This window comes from Pleurodeles waltl, chromosome 5 (genome assembly GCF_031143425.1).
Source record: "Pleurodeles waltl isolate 20211129_DDA chromosome 5, aPleWal1.hap1.20221129, whole genome shotgun sequence".
Taxonomy (NCBI): Eukaryota; Metazoa; Chordata; class Amphibia; order Caudata; family Salamandridae; genus Pleurodeles; species Pleurodeles waltl.
In genome coordinates, this window is record NC_090444.1 from 1127561128 (window position 1) to 1127578374 (window position 17247).

The following is a 17247-nucleotide window of genomic DNA, read 5'->3' on the forward strand; positions in this document are numbered from 1 at the left end:
AGAATTGAAACCACCAAGCCCATCAAAAACCATTCTCGCAAGAATTCCAAAATCAGAGAATCATCACAGTAAGATGCAATACAATTCTGAGAGACACACCAAGTGATTAAATGTCTCCAGTGCCTCTCATATGACTTCAGCACATTCTACCATCTGGAATTCTGGATTGACAGAGCTTCCTCAGTGGAGCAACCTAACAATACTAATCTTTGCCTTTCAAACGCCAAACAACCAGGGACAGGCAACTGAGAGTTCTCTCTGGTAGTACAGGGTACCTTAGAGGAGATGGTGATACTGGAAGAATCCAAGGCGGATTACCCGCCAGCTGCCAAAGAAGAGGAAACAATGGCTGGTGGGACTAATGAAGAGCCACTAGAAAAACCTGCAACCATTCCTCCCTGATCTTGGCTTGCATCTTGTTCAGTAAAGCAAACGGAGGGTTAGCAAACAAACCCCAGGGCCATCTGACTTTCATTGCATCCACAGCCCAGGCAAGAGGATGCGAAAGGAGAGAGCAAAACCTTAGAAGAGCACTGTGTGTGAAACAAAAAGATCTAACTATGGTGTCCCCATCTTTCTCTGGATTCTATTAAAATTTCGAGGATATAGACCAGGTGCCTCCAACCGGTGGGTTGTGAGATACCAGTAGCTCCCAAGCCCCTTCAAGAGTAGCTGACAGCCTGGAGTTCATTTTTAAATAAGCACATGGTCACACTTTTCCTTTTAAAGTTAAGAGAAGGCTGTGTATATTTAACTTTATCATCACCAGGCTGCAGATAGCAGGGCCTGATAAGGAGCAGTGCTGGAGTCATGTTTATGGCCCAGGGCACAGAGGTGGCCAATTGAAGCACTAACCTATTTAACTTTTAAACAAAAGTCCTTGTCAAATCTGTATTGGAGGTGAGAATAAAATGATGTTTCTCAATGCTCTTAAATCTGAGAAATTTTAAATGAAAAGTTGCCTTATAATTAAGTTTACTTTTCATTTCAATGTTGTCAATTTTTTTCATAGTGTTGAATTTACAGACTGCTGGCCTCTTGCTCCCAGTGGCCAGTAGAGCACTGTACCATATTTTTAACTGAAAACAGTCATTTTTTACATCTGAGAAACTTAAACTTCAGAAAAAAAGTTCCACATTATGAATATTGTTGAACTTTAAATTTCGCCTGTTTAAATATCTAATTGTTTTATGTTTGTGGTATACATGTAACAGTGCCACATATGGCGAAAGGTAACTTCCTGTGTCACAAGTACATATGACAAAGGCTCTCAATTACCCATACACATATATTGCATTCATATGCACATATGTTCATACATCCGCAAAGACCACCCTCTCTCTCAAACACATGCCAGCCCTGTCATTGTGATGAAACCATGTTATCTGACTCTATGGGCATTAGGCTTAAAGTCGACGAAGCTGGATGTGAGGGTGTCTGGCAATAATGTGCGAACTGTTTAGCCTTCGGTAGCTCACAATGATTTTCAGAGAAGTGATCTGAAATAGCTCTCACTAAAGAAAAGGTTGGAGACCCCTGATATAGACACATGGAAACTGAGGAGGGGAAGGAGCGGCTCAATCTGTCTGTCTAAACATTCTCCTTCCCTGGGAGATAGATCACTGAAAGAGATTAAACTGTCTCTTCTGCCCAGATCCCTACAATTTCCACTAGGAGAGCTAGCTGCTGAACTTTTGTACTGTGGATGCGATTTATATGGGCTTTTGTAACCTGGTTGTCTATGCGGACACTCACAGCTTGATCTTTGAGAAGTGGAAAAAAGCTACTGGCGCCTTCTACACTGCAAGTTCCTCCCAGCTGGAAGAATTGCTTTGCTTATCCATGAACCATAACCTCTGAATTGAATGGTCTTCTAAAGTTGCTCCCCAACCTAGGCTGCTGGCATCCATGGTCACTGTTATCAGAAAGGGAGGCGATAACAAAAACCCTCCTCAGGTTTGTAGGGTCTAACCACCATTGCAATTTGACCTTTATCTCCAAGGATAAGAGGATCGAGAGTTCATAGTTCTTTGACTGTGGGTTCCAGTGTTCCAAAAGGCGATTCATCAAAGGGTAAAGGTGTAAAAGAGCCCTTGGACCAAGAACAGAGATTCTGCCATGTCCGCCTGAACCACCAGTCGATGTCTTGTTGGAGCTTGTTTGCTGCGGAGGAGACAAGATAGCCATCCTATCAGTTTCTCTTGATGTGCAGGGGAAGAACCACTTTCCCTAAATCTGTCATAAACAGGGCTTCTATAAGCTGCAGTCTCTGAACCAAAAGAAGTTGATTTTTTGTTCTGTTTAGAAGAAACCCATAGGATGACAGCATGTCGCTCACCACCTACACATCTTCCAGTCCCTTTGAAATAGAAGAGGCAGAAATTAGCCAGTCATCCAGGTAGGGAAAGACTAGGAGAATAAGAAGAAGGCACTGGGGGTTAGAAGTAGAGAGAAAAATCTCATCTGGATCTGATACAAATCTGATTAGGTATACACCCTGTATGGCATGAAGGACCCAGGCATTTGACACGCCTGTGAGCCATTGATCTTGGAAAAACTGGATTCTTGTGCCCACTTTGTCAGAATAATGCAAAAAAACAGATGATGGAAGGAATGCTGAACAATACAAACATTCATCCCCAGTCACAAAGATCTGGGTTTAATCCATTGTTTTGTTGCTCACCACACTACCCCACTTTGGACCCAGTCATATGCAACTCAGTCTTGACCCTGTTCCCCATAGGAACAATCCAGCCCGAACTGCCAAGCCAGGTTCTTGCTGAACCAGAAACAAGCACCCTAGAACCAGTTTCAGGGCATCACCCTTCATCAGCTAGGCTAGCTTGAATCCAGTGGCGCAGTGAGCATGGGACCCACGTCTGGGCATACCCTTCCGTCTTGGGGAAACAACAAATGTAAAACAAAACGGATGATGGACGGACTACTGAACAATGCAAACATTTACCCCCAGTCACAAAGATCTGGGTTTAATCCATTGTTTTGTACCATGCCACCCCAGTTTGTACCCAGCCATATGCAAATCAGTCTTGACCCTGATCCCCATGGGAATAGTCCAGCACGAACTGCCAAGCCAGGTCCTCCATGGTCCAGAAAAAAGCATTGTAGGACCGGTTTCAGGGTATCACCCTTCATCAGCTAAGCTAGCATGAATCCAGTGGCACAGTGAGCATGGGACACACGTCTGGGCATACCCTTCCCACTTGGGGCAACAAATCCAAAAACAAAAACAAATGCTGAACAATGCAAACATTCACCCCCAGTCACAAAAATCTAGGTTTAATCCATTGTTTTGTTTCTCACCACGACACCCCAGTTTGGACCCAGCCATTTGCAAATCAGTCTTGACCCTGTTCCCCATGGAAACAGTCCAGCCCGAACTACCAAGCCAGGTCCTACCTGGACTGGAAACAAGCATCCTAGGACCGGTTTCAGAATATCAGCCTTCATCAACTAGGCCAGCTTGAATTTGGTGGCGCAGTGAGCACAGGACCCACATCTGGGCATACCCTTCCCACTTGGATCGCCACATGCAAAAGAAAACAGATGATGGACAGAATGCTGAACAATGCAAACAATCACCACCAGTCACAAAGATGAGGGTTTAATCCATCATTTTATTGCTCACCATGCCACCCCAGTTTGGACCCAGCCATATGCAAATCAGTCTTGACCCTCTTCCCTACGGGAACAGTCCAGCCGGAACTGCCAAGGCAGGTCCTTCCTGGACCAGAAGCGAGCATCCTAGGACTGATTTCAGGGTATCACCCTTCATCAGCTAGGCTAGCTTGAATCCAATGGCGCAGTGAGCATGGGACCCACGTCTGGGCATACCCTTCCCACTTGGAGCGACAAATGCAAAAAAACAGATAATGGACGGAATGCTGAAGGATGCAAACAGTCACCCCATTCACAAAGATCTGGGTTTAATCCATTGTTTTGTTGCTCACCACACCACCCCAGTTTGGACCCACCCATATGTAAATGAGTCTTGATCCTGTTCCCCATGGGAACAGTCCAGCCCGAACTGCCAAGCCAGATGCTCCCTGGACCAGAAACAAGCATCCTAGGACCAGTTTCAGGGTATCACCCTTCATCAGTTAGTCTATCTTGAATCCAGTGGCACAGCATAGGACCCACATCTGGGCATACCTTTTCCACTTGGGGTAAAAAATGCAAAAAAAAACAAAAAAACAATAATGGATGGAATGCTGAACAATGCATACATTCGCCCCCTGTCACAAATATCTCGGTTTAATCCATAATTTTGTTCTCACCACGCCACCCCTGTTTGGACCCAGCCATATGCAAACCAGTCTTGACCCTGTTCCCCATGGTAGCAGTCCAGCCCGAACTGCCAAGCCAGGTCCTCCCTGGACCAGAAACAAGCGTCCTAGGACCAATTTCGGAGTATCACTCTTTATCAACTAGGCCGGCTTGAATTCAGTGGCACAGTGAGCATGGGACCCACGTCTGGGCATACCCTTCCCACTTGGAGCGCCAAAAGCAAAAAAAACAAATGTTGGATGATGGACGGAATGATGAACAATGCAAATATTCACCCCAGTCACAAAGATCTGGGCTAAAGTTCACCTTGTCAGAATAGTTATGACTTGGGAGGGGGTGAGTTGGAAGCAGCTTCTGGCTGCTAGTAGGCTTCTCTGCATAGTCACCATCCTGGGCTCAGCCTCTTATAGGAAAGGGATGAGTAGAACCCCCAGAGGGGGACTACTGCCAAAAGCCTGGTGATAAGCAGAGCCTCAACCCCTGCCCGTTGGGCGTACGGGACCCAGCAGATTGTGGTCCTCTTCCGATTTCTTAGCCATATCCTCCAATTCGGGTTCAAACTGTTTATTGCCATTTGATGGAAGGTGACTTCCATATGCAACTCAGTCTTGACCCTTTTCCCAATAGGAAAAATCCAGCCCGAACTGCCAAGCCAGGTCCTTCCAGGACCAGAAGCAAGCATCCTAGGATCGATTTCAGGGTATCACCCTTCATCAGCTAGGCTAGCTTGAATCCAATGGCGCAGTGAGCATGGGACCCACGTCTGGGCATACCCTTCCCACTTGGGGCAACAACAAATGCAAAAAAAAACAGATGATGGGCAGAATGCTGAACAATGCAAACATTCACCCCCAGTCACAATAATCTGGGTTTAATCCATTGTTTTGTTGCTCACCACGACACCTCAGTTTGGACCCAGCCATATGCAAATCAGTCTTGACCCTGTTCCCCATGGAAACAGTCCAGCCAGAACTGCCAAGCCAGGTCGTCCCTGGACTGGAAACAAGCATCCTAGGACCGGTTTCAGAGTATCAGCTTTCATCAACTAGGCCAGCTTGAATTTGGTGGCGCAGTGAGCACATGACCCACATCTGGGCATACCCTTCCCACTTGGGGCAACAAATCCAAAAACAAAAAAAACAGATGATGGGCAGAATTCTGAACAATGCAAACATTCACCCCAGTCACAAAAATCTAGGTTTAATCCATTCTTTTGTTTCTCACCACAACACCCCAGTTTGGACCCAGCCATTTGCAAATCAGTCTTGACCCTGTTCCCCATGGAAACAGTCCAGCCCGAACTGCCAAGCCAGGTCCTCCCTGGACCAGAAACAAGCATCCTAGGACCAGTTTCGGAGTATCACACTTCATCACCTAGGCCGGCTTGAATTCAGTGGCACAGTGAGCATGGGAACCACATCTGGGCATACCCTTCCCACTTGGAGCGCCAAAAGCAACAAAAAAATTGGATGATGGACGGAATGATGAACAATGCAAATATTTACCCCCAGTCACAAAGATCTGGGCTAAAGTTAACCTTGTCAGAATAGTTATGACTTGGGAGGGGGTGAGTTGGGTGCAGCTTCTGGCTGCTAGTAGGCTTCTCTGCATAGTCACCATCCTGGGCTCAGCCTCTTATAGGAAAGGGATGACCAGAACCCCCAGAGGGGGACTGCTGCCAAAAGCCTGGTGATAATCAAAGCCTCAACCCCTGCCCGTTGGGCGTACGGGACCCAGCAGATTGTGGTCCTCTTCCGATTTCTTAGCCATATCCTCCAATTTGGGTCCAAACAGTTTATTGTCTTTTGATGGAAGGTGACTAATAAGAGATTTGAGAATGTTAACAGCTCTCTGTGACCTCATCCAGGTGTGTCTTCTAGCTGGAACAGCTGACCCGGAGGCAGTTGAAGTAAAAACCCGACAGAACTCGAGCATGCTGCTCCGAAAGAGCTAATCTAGAAGTGCTGTCTTCTCCCTGCCGGAGCTCTTCCGCCAAGGCATGAAAATCCTTCAGGAGAGACTGGATCGTGTAAGCGTCATAGGTGCCAGCTCTTAATGCAAAGCTGGAGGCTGTTACACGGGATTGAACTTCTGCGGTGCACAAATATAATAATCAAGCTTCACGCCACCTGAGTCCAAGTCGTGGCACGTGCATCTTTGTTTCGCTGGTAGAGGGAGTTGAAAGTAACATTCTAAAAAAGATGGGTGCAAATAGTTATTCTAAAAGGCATACAAAACCCCTCTGTCTGGGCTTTCTGAAACGTTTTTCACAAAGGATCTGCTGCATCTGTGCTTCCTTCGATGCGTAGGGGTACAGAACTCGCAATACCGCAGCGCCCAGTGGTGTTTCAGTTCCAAGTTGACCTCAAAAGATGTGTATAGTGGCTACATTGTTACCCGTTAGACCACGAGATATATGTGAGTTTTCATCATGGCTTGCTTATCGAGTAGTGGCCTGTCACTGTGGCTAATTACCTTATCGGCACGAGACTGTAATCCCTAAATTGTTAAATCTGGGAGTACTTAGAAACAGGATATTTGCATATCTTCCCCCTGATAACATTCTGTCAGGGCATGAGTAGTGGCTTTTAATCGTGGAATCTGACACAATCCATTGACAGCGCGTGAGGGAACTCGGCTGTTTTGTTTCCTGATATGACACGGAAGAATCGATTTGTCAGAAAGAACAAACGCACACACGTTAAAAACACAGTTTGCGTTCGCCTTTTTATTGTGCCATTTCAATCACCATCTGCAGACGTCACGTTCGGGTGGCTGGCTGGGGGCGGGGGTATAAAGACACACCGGTAAGAAAACAATATAAATTTTTGTTCTTGTCCTGCCGGGGGCAGCAGAACAGCTAGCGATTAATAAAGAGAGGGAGAAGCCTGCTGGGGTTGTACGCACGAGGCGATGCAGTCATCAGTCAGTCTACGTTTGTGTGGTGCGATCCACAGACAACTCGGGGTGGGGGTTAGAGGATTTATTTGCGGCAGCAATCAAAGCTTGGACTGTTGCATACAGCCGCGCTGCTACTCTACTTACAGTAGTAACCACAGGTGACAGCATATACTAGGCGCCAACAAATGCCTTGTGTTCGTCTAATTATTACAGTATAATACACGTGTACTGTCGTTACAGAGTGCTTTTAGTGGTTGACGGGTGGAATGTTATTGGGAGGGAGGGTCAGGCGCAGGGGTCTGTGTTCACACACCTCTGCCATCCGTCCGCTCGACTGCACCACAATACGCACTAACCCTCGCCGCTGCTTCCCCGGGCTAGCAGCCGTGGAAGGGGCGGGATAACGCGAAGGGGAGGGCTCGGCGGCGCGAACCCTCCAATCGGGGGCGCGTGGGCGAGCCCGGCATTGTGATGTCATGAGACGGGAGGCGGGGCGGAGCCGGTAAGCGGAGCGGGCTCGTCCTCCCCTGGAAGAACCACAGGAGTCTGGAGGGGAAAGTGAGGCTGAGTCAGAGTTGAGAGGCGCGTCGGAGTCTGGAGAGCTGCACGCAGCGGCCCGAAGGAGCACAGCGCACACCTCTCCGCCACTGCAGAGCCCGGCGCACCGGGAGGACAGACCCCACCCATGCCTTAACCCCGGAGGCGGACACTCTCCTCCCGAAGGGGCATCCAGTAGGAGCCAGCGGCACCTGCCCTCCGGAGCCCACGGATTGCTACTGGGTGTTTGTGTTGCTTTTTGTGGTTCGGTGGAAGGTGATAGTTGGCTGTTGCGCATCGGACGGAACTAGGAAGAAAACTTTGTGCGCTCGCGGGAGGCTGCTGGTGCTGTGCGCCTAGCACACGGTCCCTGAGCGGGCGCGCACCCCCTCCTGCACCTGGAAAGTTGGCACCAGCGTGAAAGCGGCGGGGATCGCCCCTGCGCCTGGAGTACACGCACCAGCACCTGGAGTCCTTGTTGTTGCTGCAGCGCCCCTCTGGAAGGATGCCCCCGGCTCGGGCCCCTCTGCTTATGGCCGGGCTGCTGCTGCTGCTCCTGCGGGCGGGCCCCGGGCGAGCTCTGGTCTGCCTGCCCTGCGACGAGTCCAAGTGCGAGGAGGAGCCCCGCGGCTGCGCCGGCAGCGTGCTGCTGGGGGTGTGCGGCTGCTGCCTGCGCTGCGCCCGGCAGAGGAACGAGAGCTGCGGCGGGGTCTACGGGCTGCACGGCGCCTGCGACCGCGGACTGCGCTGCGTGCTGCGGCCGCCGCTGCACGGAGCCTCCGTCACCGACTACCAAGTGGGCGTCTGCGAAGGTACGGGGGCGTCTGCACTCACACATATGCAGCCCCTGTGTGCCGGGGCAAGCAGTTACACCCAGACTAGAGGATAAATGCCCCCCCGGTACCTACCCTCTCCCTCTACAGGCTACCTACTCAATACCCTCGGGGACCACAGCGAAAGTAACTTCCCGTGTGTTGTGGTAACCCCTACATTAGGGAATGAAGGGTGTCCCTCATCTGTCCAACCACTTCCACGATCACTAGGAATTTGGGGGCAATTCCTAAAATACAAGATGAAGGGATCCCATGTTCGCCACTCCCGCCCCCAAGGGACGGCGGGGAAAGTAACACCTTAGGGTACCGTTATCACTAGATTGGAGGATGAGTCCCCTGGTCCCCCTTCCCACTGACAGTGTAACAACCGGGGTCATCGGGGCAGCCCGAGACCTGGGGTATGCCATGCACCCTACCTACCGCCCCACTAGGGATTGCTGGTAAATTAACACCGGGGTATTGGTGTAAGTCATATACTAGAAGACGAGGCGGTGGGGCCACAGGGAAAGTAACCCCGGTGTACTGTGACAACTTCTGAACTAGGGGGTGAAGTCCCCTTCTTTGGGGAAAATACCAATCCTGTATATAGTGGCAAACCATAGGCTATGGTGTATGGGTTGTCCCCTACCTACCTACTTACCAAGGGATCTTTGGAAAATTAACACCGCAAGCTATTGGAATAAACTATAGACTAGAGATAAATTGTGCCCTCCGCATACCCCGTAATGCACAGCTTGAGGACTGCCCACTACCTAGCCACTCCGCCATTAGCAAAGCGTCTCCCCGACAGATGGGGGAGGGGGTCCCTTTATGCAGCATCATCCACAGTGCGAAAGTAAGCGTTTGGGGACTTGGGGGACACGTGAACAACGCAGGACTATAGGGAAATATGTTTTATTGCAGAATAACGGGGCATGTATCCACATGTGTTCGCCGTGGAATGTATGCTGGGTCGAGCCGAGCCCCCAAAAGGTTGCAGATAAAATAGATACTTTGTTACACGAGGGTGTACGCGAGTCTTTCCACCTGTTACATGCAGACCAGTGTGTCGATGGTGTTGTTTTGTGCGTGTTCTGCCCTCTTTTTAGACTCCCCTGATAACCTCCTACAAACTACCCCAACACAATCTACAGTGTAACAGATATTGTCGAGAGGTCCATTGTAGCCCAAGCTGTTTGCGCCGACCGTGCGCCTTGGTCTCCGTTAGTGCAGAGTGTGTACTTTGTGCGAGATAGGAATGTAAACTTGTACCAGACGCTGCAGCTTGCGAGGGCCTTGACCCTTAGATACCCGGGTAACCTGACTGTCTTGGACGGCAGGAGGAGAGAGACTATTAGACTGCCCTCATGGTTCATCTGTGTTTTGTATTTCCGAGGCTATTGACAGGCTCTCGTTACAGCCGTGGGTACCAAGTGCCTTTCTGTACATTAGTGGAAGCCCCAGTATTAAAGAAAACACGAGCTGGGCGTGCGGGGGCAGCTGATGTAAGGGCAATATTCGGGGTTATGTGCGCTAAAGTCGTCCGGTAGTTATCACGTGGATCAGGCGTGCGCGGTGGAACTGCAGGCCCTGCACCTGGATAGAAAATGATTTAGTGTTCTCTGCGTAGCATAAGTCTCTCGTTGAGACCCGGATGTACTCCCAAAGGCCAGGGATGTAACGACCCTGACGGGAATCTGATAGCGCAGACACTCCAGTTTCTCACGTCTGTCCACCCACAGAGTTACTGCTGCATGTAATTGGATCTGTTTTGTATTTGAGTGCGTATGCCGAGTACGCCTGGAGGTTAACAATTTACAGTGGGACCAGCGGCATCTTCTGTCGTGGCGGGGGCAGTTGGAAACTCTTCCTCTCGTATCATGGACTAAGGGGCGAGTATTCTGCCCCACGTTCTCTTGGTCTTTTTCTGCTCCACACGTGGGGGAATAGAAGCAATCGCAGCTCTTTCACTCTGAGCACAGAATGTGTTTCCGTGGCCAACGCCAGGGCAGCGTGATAATAACAGGGACGTGACTTGTGGTGGCAGACAGCCAGAGAATGCAGACCCTTCTGTGCCAGCCTTTCCGCCCCAATAAACGATGGCCAGCGCTGGTGTTATGGGAAGTACTGCCCTAACTCACTCTGCCCGAGTTACACTGGTAAAATATACAGAGCCAACAGCCAGAAGCATCGTTTGTTTACATCGGGTGTTACCTTTAACTCCAAGGCATAGATAAATGGCGGGCTTTCGGAGTACCCTGCAGTGTGCCTTACTCTTGCAACCCGTGTCTGAAAAGGTTGCAGTTATTTGTAGTTTTGTACAGTGAGGGATGTTAAAAGGGCAGCTGTAGGCATATCAGCAAAGGAATCAGTAGAGTGAGCCTTTTACTCTGAGTTTATAGAATGTTCACTCTGAAAAGGCACCGTTGTGTGACTACGTCTCCAGATTGAACCTGTCAGATATTCAGTGTCCGATGCAAAGTTCGACCATAACAGGCAATCCGGGGCATCCTCGGCTCAGCGGCGCTCTTACGAGCTCTGTACTTGGTGCGCACGGCGAATTCTCTCCGTGGCCCCAGGGGACCTGAGGCACCCAGTGTCTGCACATTCCGTGGGCACCAAGTGCCAGCGACCGGGCCCCCAGGAGGAGGGCAGCACCACGCCGTCTCCTGTCCGTCGGTGGGTGGCGGGCTCTGGGCCAACCCCGTGTGGCGCAGCTCGCTTTAGCTGCCCTGGGAAGAGGAAGTCAAGTTTGTTTTCGTGCTCCAGCAGCCGGCGTGATCGCTGCGTCGCGTGCGCCTCCGGCGATGCTCGCTGGGTGCGAGGAGTGTGCGTGGGCCAGGGGCAGGGTCGCGGGCCTGCTCTTCGGCGTGAGTTAGTTGGTAAACACAGGCGTGCCCAGCTTATGCAGGAGGCGAGATGTGGTCGGGGCAAGGGGCTGTCTGAGTCCACGCCGTCCAACAAGTCCGAATGTGAACGCATTTCGAGCCCCAGGCGCGAAGTTGGGGAGAAGCAGGCATGGCAGGTAGCCAGGTTGCTAGTGAAAAACTCCTTTTTTTCGTCTTAAAACAATTCAGTAAAGCGGTTGCCATCAATGACGTGAATTCACAATAGATACCAGTGAAACAATCTGAAATGCGCGGAATGCAACATTAGAACCCCACTAAAACATACTAGCGACCTACAACTGCGGCGGATAAATATAGGGCTAGCAAGCATAAAAAAAGTGTAAACCTCCATCCAGTGACTTTTTTTTTTTCCATATGCCAGAAGATACCCCCACTTGAGGTACACGATCTTGACGATGGTAGCCCCCCTCCGTTACGACATGAATGTACAATACAACCCTCCGTTTCTTTGTAGCTAGGGTTACGCTTTATCAATACCAGAGCATACACACTGCAGCTCTCAAATGAGTTGTGCTTGCACGTGTGATTCTAGCTTACTATGACCTTGAAGAGCAACTTACCTCCATACCTGAGTATAACTTGAAATGAGTGGCATTGAAGAGGCCTTTGCCACTAAAAGAGACACTGTTTTAGAGCACATGGGGAAACCCAAGAGTCTCTAGCAATCTGGGGTGAATGATGGAGCAAGAAACAGAGGCCCCTAGTTAGGAAATACAATATTTGTATAAAGTCAAATTATCATTTTTTTTTTTTTTTTCAAACGGGATAAAACCAATGGGGCATATTGAGCCTCTGTGCAAAACAAAGTGCTCAGTCCTCCTTTAGATGTGATACACATATGTGATCTTTTGTAGACGATAGAGCCTTCAGTTCAATAACAGCTCAGCCCAAATCACTAGTGTACTATGGGAAGGCCTTTCGATCTCCTCTCAATTTAAGGGCATCGTTATCTGGACTCCAGCTACTGAATGAGACCGAGAGAGCATTTATGTATAAAGTTGAAAATATTGTGTTTCCTAACTAGGGGCCATTGTTCCTTGCTCATCTAAAGGAAAGACTGCACTCGTATGTATTTGCTAACCTCTGACATCTTTGTCACAACTTAGGCGTGAGCTGAAGTGTATTTCAGGAGTATCAGTCAGTCACTCAGGAGTTTCGCCCCTTCCTGCGCGTAGTGTGTTTTTTTTTTTTTTTTTTTTTTTTTCCCCAGTGGAAAAACTTTTCATGTTCAGTCTAGCTTCTATGCAGTAACTTAAACACAGGGTTTATGGGCCCTACTGCAAGTTTGGAAAGCATGGGGATGTCCCATGATATCTAAACACGGTCTGTTTTAACAACAGTCAGTTTCCTCCCTGCCGCCAGAGGAAGGACAGTTGTGATAGACCATACTTCAATCGCAGGGCTGGGTGGCAAGCGATGGGCACCCTGATGCAGCACGTAACCCAGCTCCGCAATCTTGCATGGCTCATAACCTGTCCTTTTTAACCAGATTTCTTTCCTCTAGCCGGGAACCATGGCTCTACGTGCAGCTTTTTGTTTTGTGCTTTTGGCTGTATGGATACCTTGCAGGGATGCTACAAGAAACTATTCCTCCTTTTTCAAATTGGGGGTGCACATACCTCCCTAGATGAGGCCCAGTCGAGAGGCATGAGGCTGCTTTGAGCAGTTCTTGGAAGTGTGGAGTGAGCGGTGTCCAACATTCTCATTATGGGGTCGATGCTGCACAGAGAGACCTGGTAGTCCAACTTTCAGTTGGCATCCACTCGATTGATATCAGTACTGGGACGTTAGTATGAAATTTGCAATTTCTTCACTAAGAGTAAAGGTGAGGCTGTGGTTATTTCAACGCCGTTAGAGCCCGAAGCTATCCCGGGCACCTGCTGAAGGGAATGAGGACACAAACTCCATGCTCGACACCCCCCACTCTTTTCCCGAGCCATAGAATATTTTACATTCGTAGACTTATTTCCACTCCTAAAATGCAGTGCAATGCACAGTAATGGTCTATCTGTACCCCTGCAAAGTCCTTTTCTTTCTTTGTAAGATGGGGTCAGGTGTTGGCATGTCTCTCTTTCTATTCACATGTGCAACATTAGCCCCCCCCCTCTCCTTGGCCAGGACTTGTCGCCTGCCCCCTTCCACACCCCTCTTGGCACCGGTGCTAGTATGCAGGAGTGCTCCTAAGCGTCTCGGAGGAGGGCCAGCCCGGGTAACAGAAAGCTGCTCTGTGGGACCTGACCGCAGCAGGAGGCATATTTTTCCAGTATGTTTTTTTCCGTTCACCAGAAACGTATGCTTGTGTTTCCTAGCTTTCACGGCTTACAGTTGCAATGAAGGGGCTGCTGTATTCATGGGATTTTCAGCCCCCTTCAAAATAATGCTTCAGTGTTTGAGGGAAAGGCAGACTGGAAATGACGTGGTACTGGAGGAAGGATTGGCTTTCATGGTTTCATGAGTTATTTTTGTGTGAGGTAGGCCTGGTGGATGTTATGTGATTTCGATTTTCTTCACAAGTAATCTTTTTCTTTCGCTGTATCTCAGGTTATGTATTTACTGTACGTTCAACCAGCATGGCGCCTGTGAAAACCTCAGAGCCCTTGATGTGTGCAGCCTTCTAGACATTTTCTCTGTGTACCACGTTTTTCGTACATTGGTAATTCAGCAACGCTGTGTTTTGGAAAGTGGTTGCTTGACGATCTCTAGGTTTCATCTTTTCTTATTTCACCTGTGAGTGCTGCAGTCAAGAACTCCTCATCACTGGGGAAAATATACTGTGAACTTCTTGACTAAAAATGCTAGTGAAGTTGGGAGTGAATGGAATGAATATATATATATATATGTGTATGTGTTTGAAATGTAGGTGACCGCACCCCCCCCACCCCCTTCAAGTTTATAGAGGTGTTTTATTTTCAGGCGGGTGGCGAATTTAACAGGGAAACGTCCGCCAAATGCGGGGAACTTGACTGGTGTGGATATAGGACTCCCGTCTATAATTTGGAGGGGTCAATCTAGAGGAACGTTATTCGTCCAAGCCTAGCCAGCGCCCTCCTGGGTGCCTCAGTTGTAATGGATCTTGGAGAGAGTGGCTCACACCTGTGAAGAAGTGGTCAAGCCAGCAAATTCACAGAACAAGCCAAGCCGTAGCTCCATTTTGGTTTGGTATTCCTAACAGGACAAAAAGTGAGCCAGACATTTTGCCCTAGCCAGGCTCGAGTTATTGGCCTGCCACCGAGCCTGAGATATACCGGGACGTTTCTCAGTGCTCACTTACAACCCCAAGAACTCTCTGCTCTCCCCCCCCTCCCCCCCCAAAAAAATAAATAAATTGATAAATGGTGTCCAACGATTACGCACTTCCTTCACAAATTGCCTGGGGAGGATGAAAAGAATTGCTGTCGTCGTTAAGCTCGGCCACTGCTGCGCAAGCACTTCTTCTGTAACGTGCTCGAACAACAGTGATCGGAGCGCAGTCCAGAGTTAAACGAGAAAATACACGATCATCATAGCTGTGTGAGCAGAATGTGGCGCGCTTTCGTGTACTGTTCGATCAAAGCACGTTCAGCGCGCAAGTGCCCCCTGCTGGAGGTAACTCTGAGTGGTGCTGCTGATAAAGGTTTTAAATAAGTATCAGCGTAGAGGGTTACAGTTTTCATGTTTATGGCACACATTTCTGTGCTTTAACTTGGCACACTTGATTTTTGCCGTTCGTGTATTTTTAACCCTTTGTTTACTTATGTGTTGTGGCATGCGCGGTGTTACTCCCTTTATATTGTCACGGGCACCGCCATGTTTGTGAGAGACCGTGGTTTGATTGGGAATTAAGGGCTGTCAGCGGGTTGCCAGTGGCAATCAAAGGGCCCTTTGCGCAAACGCTGACTTGTTGTTTGTGAATTGATGTATGTGGGACGGGCATGCTGTAGGGAAAGTCAGCACAGCGGAAACATATTTATAACACATTTCAGTTCCTGCGCTTTCCATGCACCCATTTGTGTACCAATAGCAGCACAAATATTGAAACACCTATCATGGTATTAAATGATGTGAGATGCTGAAAGATTGGATAGTTCACATACTGTAAAAACGTGTAAGAATAATTTGTGGTTTTTTTTTTTTGCTCACCAAGGACAACTGAAAATTACGAACAGTTGATCTTGGAATTTCTAGCAGAGTGGTTGCCTCTTCTGTACCCTCAGTTCCGCCCTTATCACGAAGAAGACAAGTGGAAGTATTTGCTGATGTTAAATGTTAATCTCGATGCCCACGCAAAAATTCATTTGCCTATAATTTTTCTTTGAGACCCAAGTGTGGTTGCATCAGAGAGTAGGTTTTCTCAGGATGTCTTAAGGTTAGTGTTTTGTGCTCCTAATAGGAGGTCACCTTAGTGACCTATCGTGATTTCCCCTCCTCCCAACTATCGAACCTGCATTTCATCATTTACAAGGAACCACTTAATTCCGTGCTCTCTCACTCCAATGACGTCTGTAGGATTGTGCATAGGACTAGTCAGGGAAAAGAATATAGTGGTGCATGTCATGTAATTCTTGCACAGGTGATTTTGTGCCCCGTTGGGCAGTCAAGGCAGAATGCCATTTCCTACAGGTGTAGATCTGAGTTATAGCCGGAAACTTGTTTTTTTGTAGTGAGGGCCTAATCCTGTATATTAGATGCAGTTATGAGATGGGTCTTAAAAGTTTGTGTTGACCTCAGTATGAAAGCCATCAGATTAGGTGTAGGGGCTGTGGGCGTGGAATACCATTTCAGCTCTAAGGATGTGCAGTCCTGATTGAATTTTTGTATTCTAGGGTGCTGTTAGAGAGGAGAAGCGTTTTGTTTTCATAAAGTTAACTTTAAGGTAGACAGCTGACCCCCGTGGCTCACAGAGTGAGTGGTGTGTTTTCAGTTGTGACAGCCATTTTCTTTATTGTGCTCTGTTGAAAGATATTGGTGGGGATCCTTTGTTTCTGACGGGGCCACAATTTCCCGATGTATAAGTTTAAGCATATTATGCAATAGGGTGGATTCTAGAGGGGTTCTTCAGGTTACTATGAGAATAGGGATCTGGATTTCGCCATCTGGATGTTTCTGGACTTTGAGGACGAAGGGGGTTTCCTAGAGGAGGATGCCTTGACTCCCTTTGTACCGCCATGGGTACCCTGTTAGAAACGGCTAAATGGCTGAGTGGGGCAGATGAGCAAAGCATTCAACTGTTGATTGACTTGACCATTTGCAACTAGTAGGATTGATTCGATAGCACTACAGAACAGCCTTAAGCCAGACTGGTAGCCTCAAAGGAGGCTGTAGTGATCAAAGAAGGAGAGTAACTACTGCTTCTTCTTTGAACTTGCCAAAGACGTGGAAGTGAGGAATTTGCTGATAGCTTGATTTGAGCAGCAGAATGAAGATGGGTCAAAGTATGTTTTAGTCAGTTTTGTAATGAATAGGGGAAGGCTCATTCTGCCTGAGAAGCATTGGTGGTGTCTAGTAGGGGCCGTTTATTAGAGCGTTGAAGACCGAATTTAAATAGCTATTGTCTTGGTAGTTCGGACTGTATTCAGTGATGTTTGTTAGACCCCTACAGTACAGTAGTGGAAAGCTCTCAAAACTTAAATTATTTAAATAATGTGATGCATCTCAGTTAATTAATTATTATTCACTCTTGCACCAAGAAACCTGTGGGTGATAGTAAGCTTAATACATCAAACTGCAAATACAAACACAAAAGAATCCCGCACACATAAAGATGTACAACTGTGCCTTTGTGTGATCTTCGTTCTCCTTAGGAA

At 48.3% G+C, this 17247-nt stretch overlaps 1 protein-coding gene across 3 annotated transcripts in view; it reads left to right on the plus strand.

Annotated features, from left to right (window-relative positions):
* Positions 1–7736: 7736 nt before the first annotated feature.
* The window catches only part of CRIM1 (cysteine rich transmembrane BMP regulator 1), a 752848-nt gene continuing 743337 nt past the window's right edge, over positions 7737–17247 (plus strand). For all 3 annotated transcript variants that reach the window (XM_069235322.1, XM_069235323.1, XM_069235324.1), the window contains exon 1: positions 7737–8555. In XM_069235322.1, coding sequence (XP_069091423.1) covers positions 8249–8555 — 307 coding nt within the window. In that variant the 5' untranslated portion in view covers positions 7737–8248. The remainder of the gene's footprint in view (positions 8556–17247) is intronic.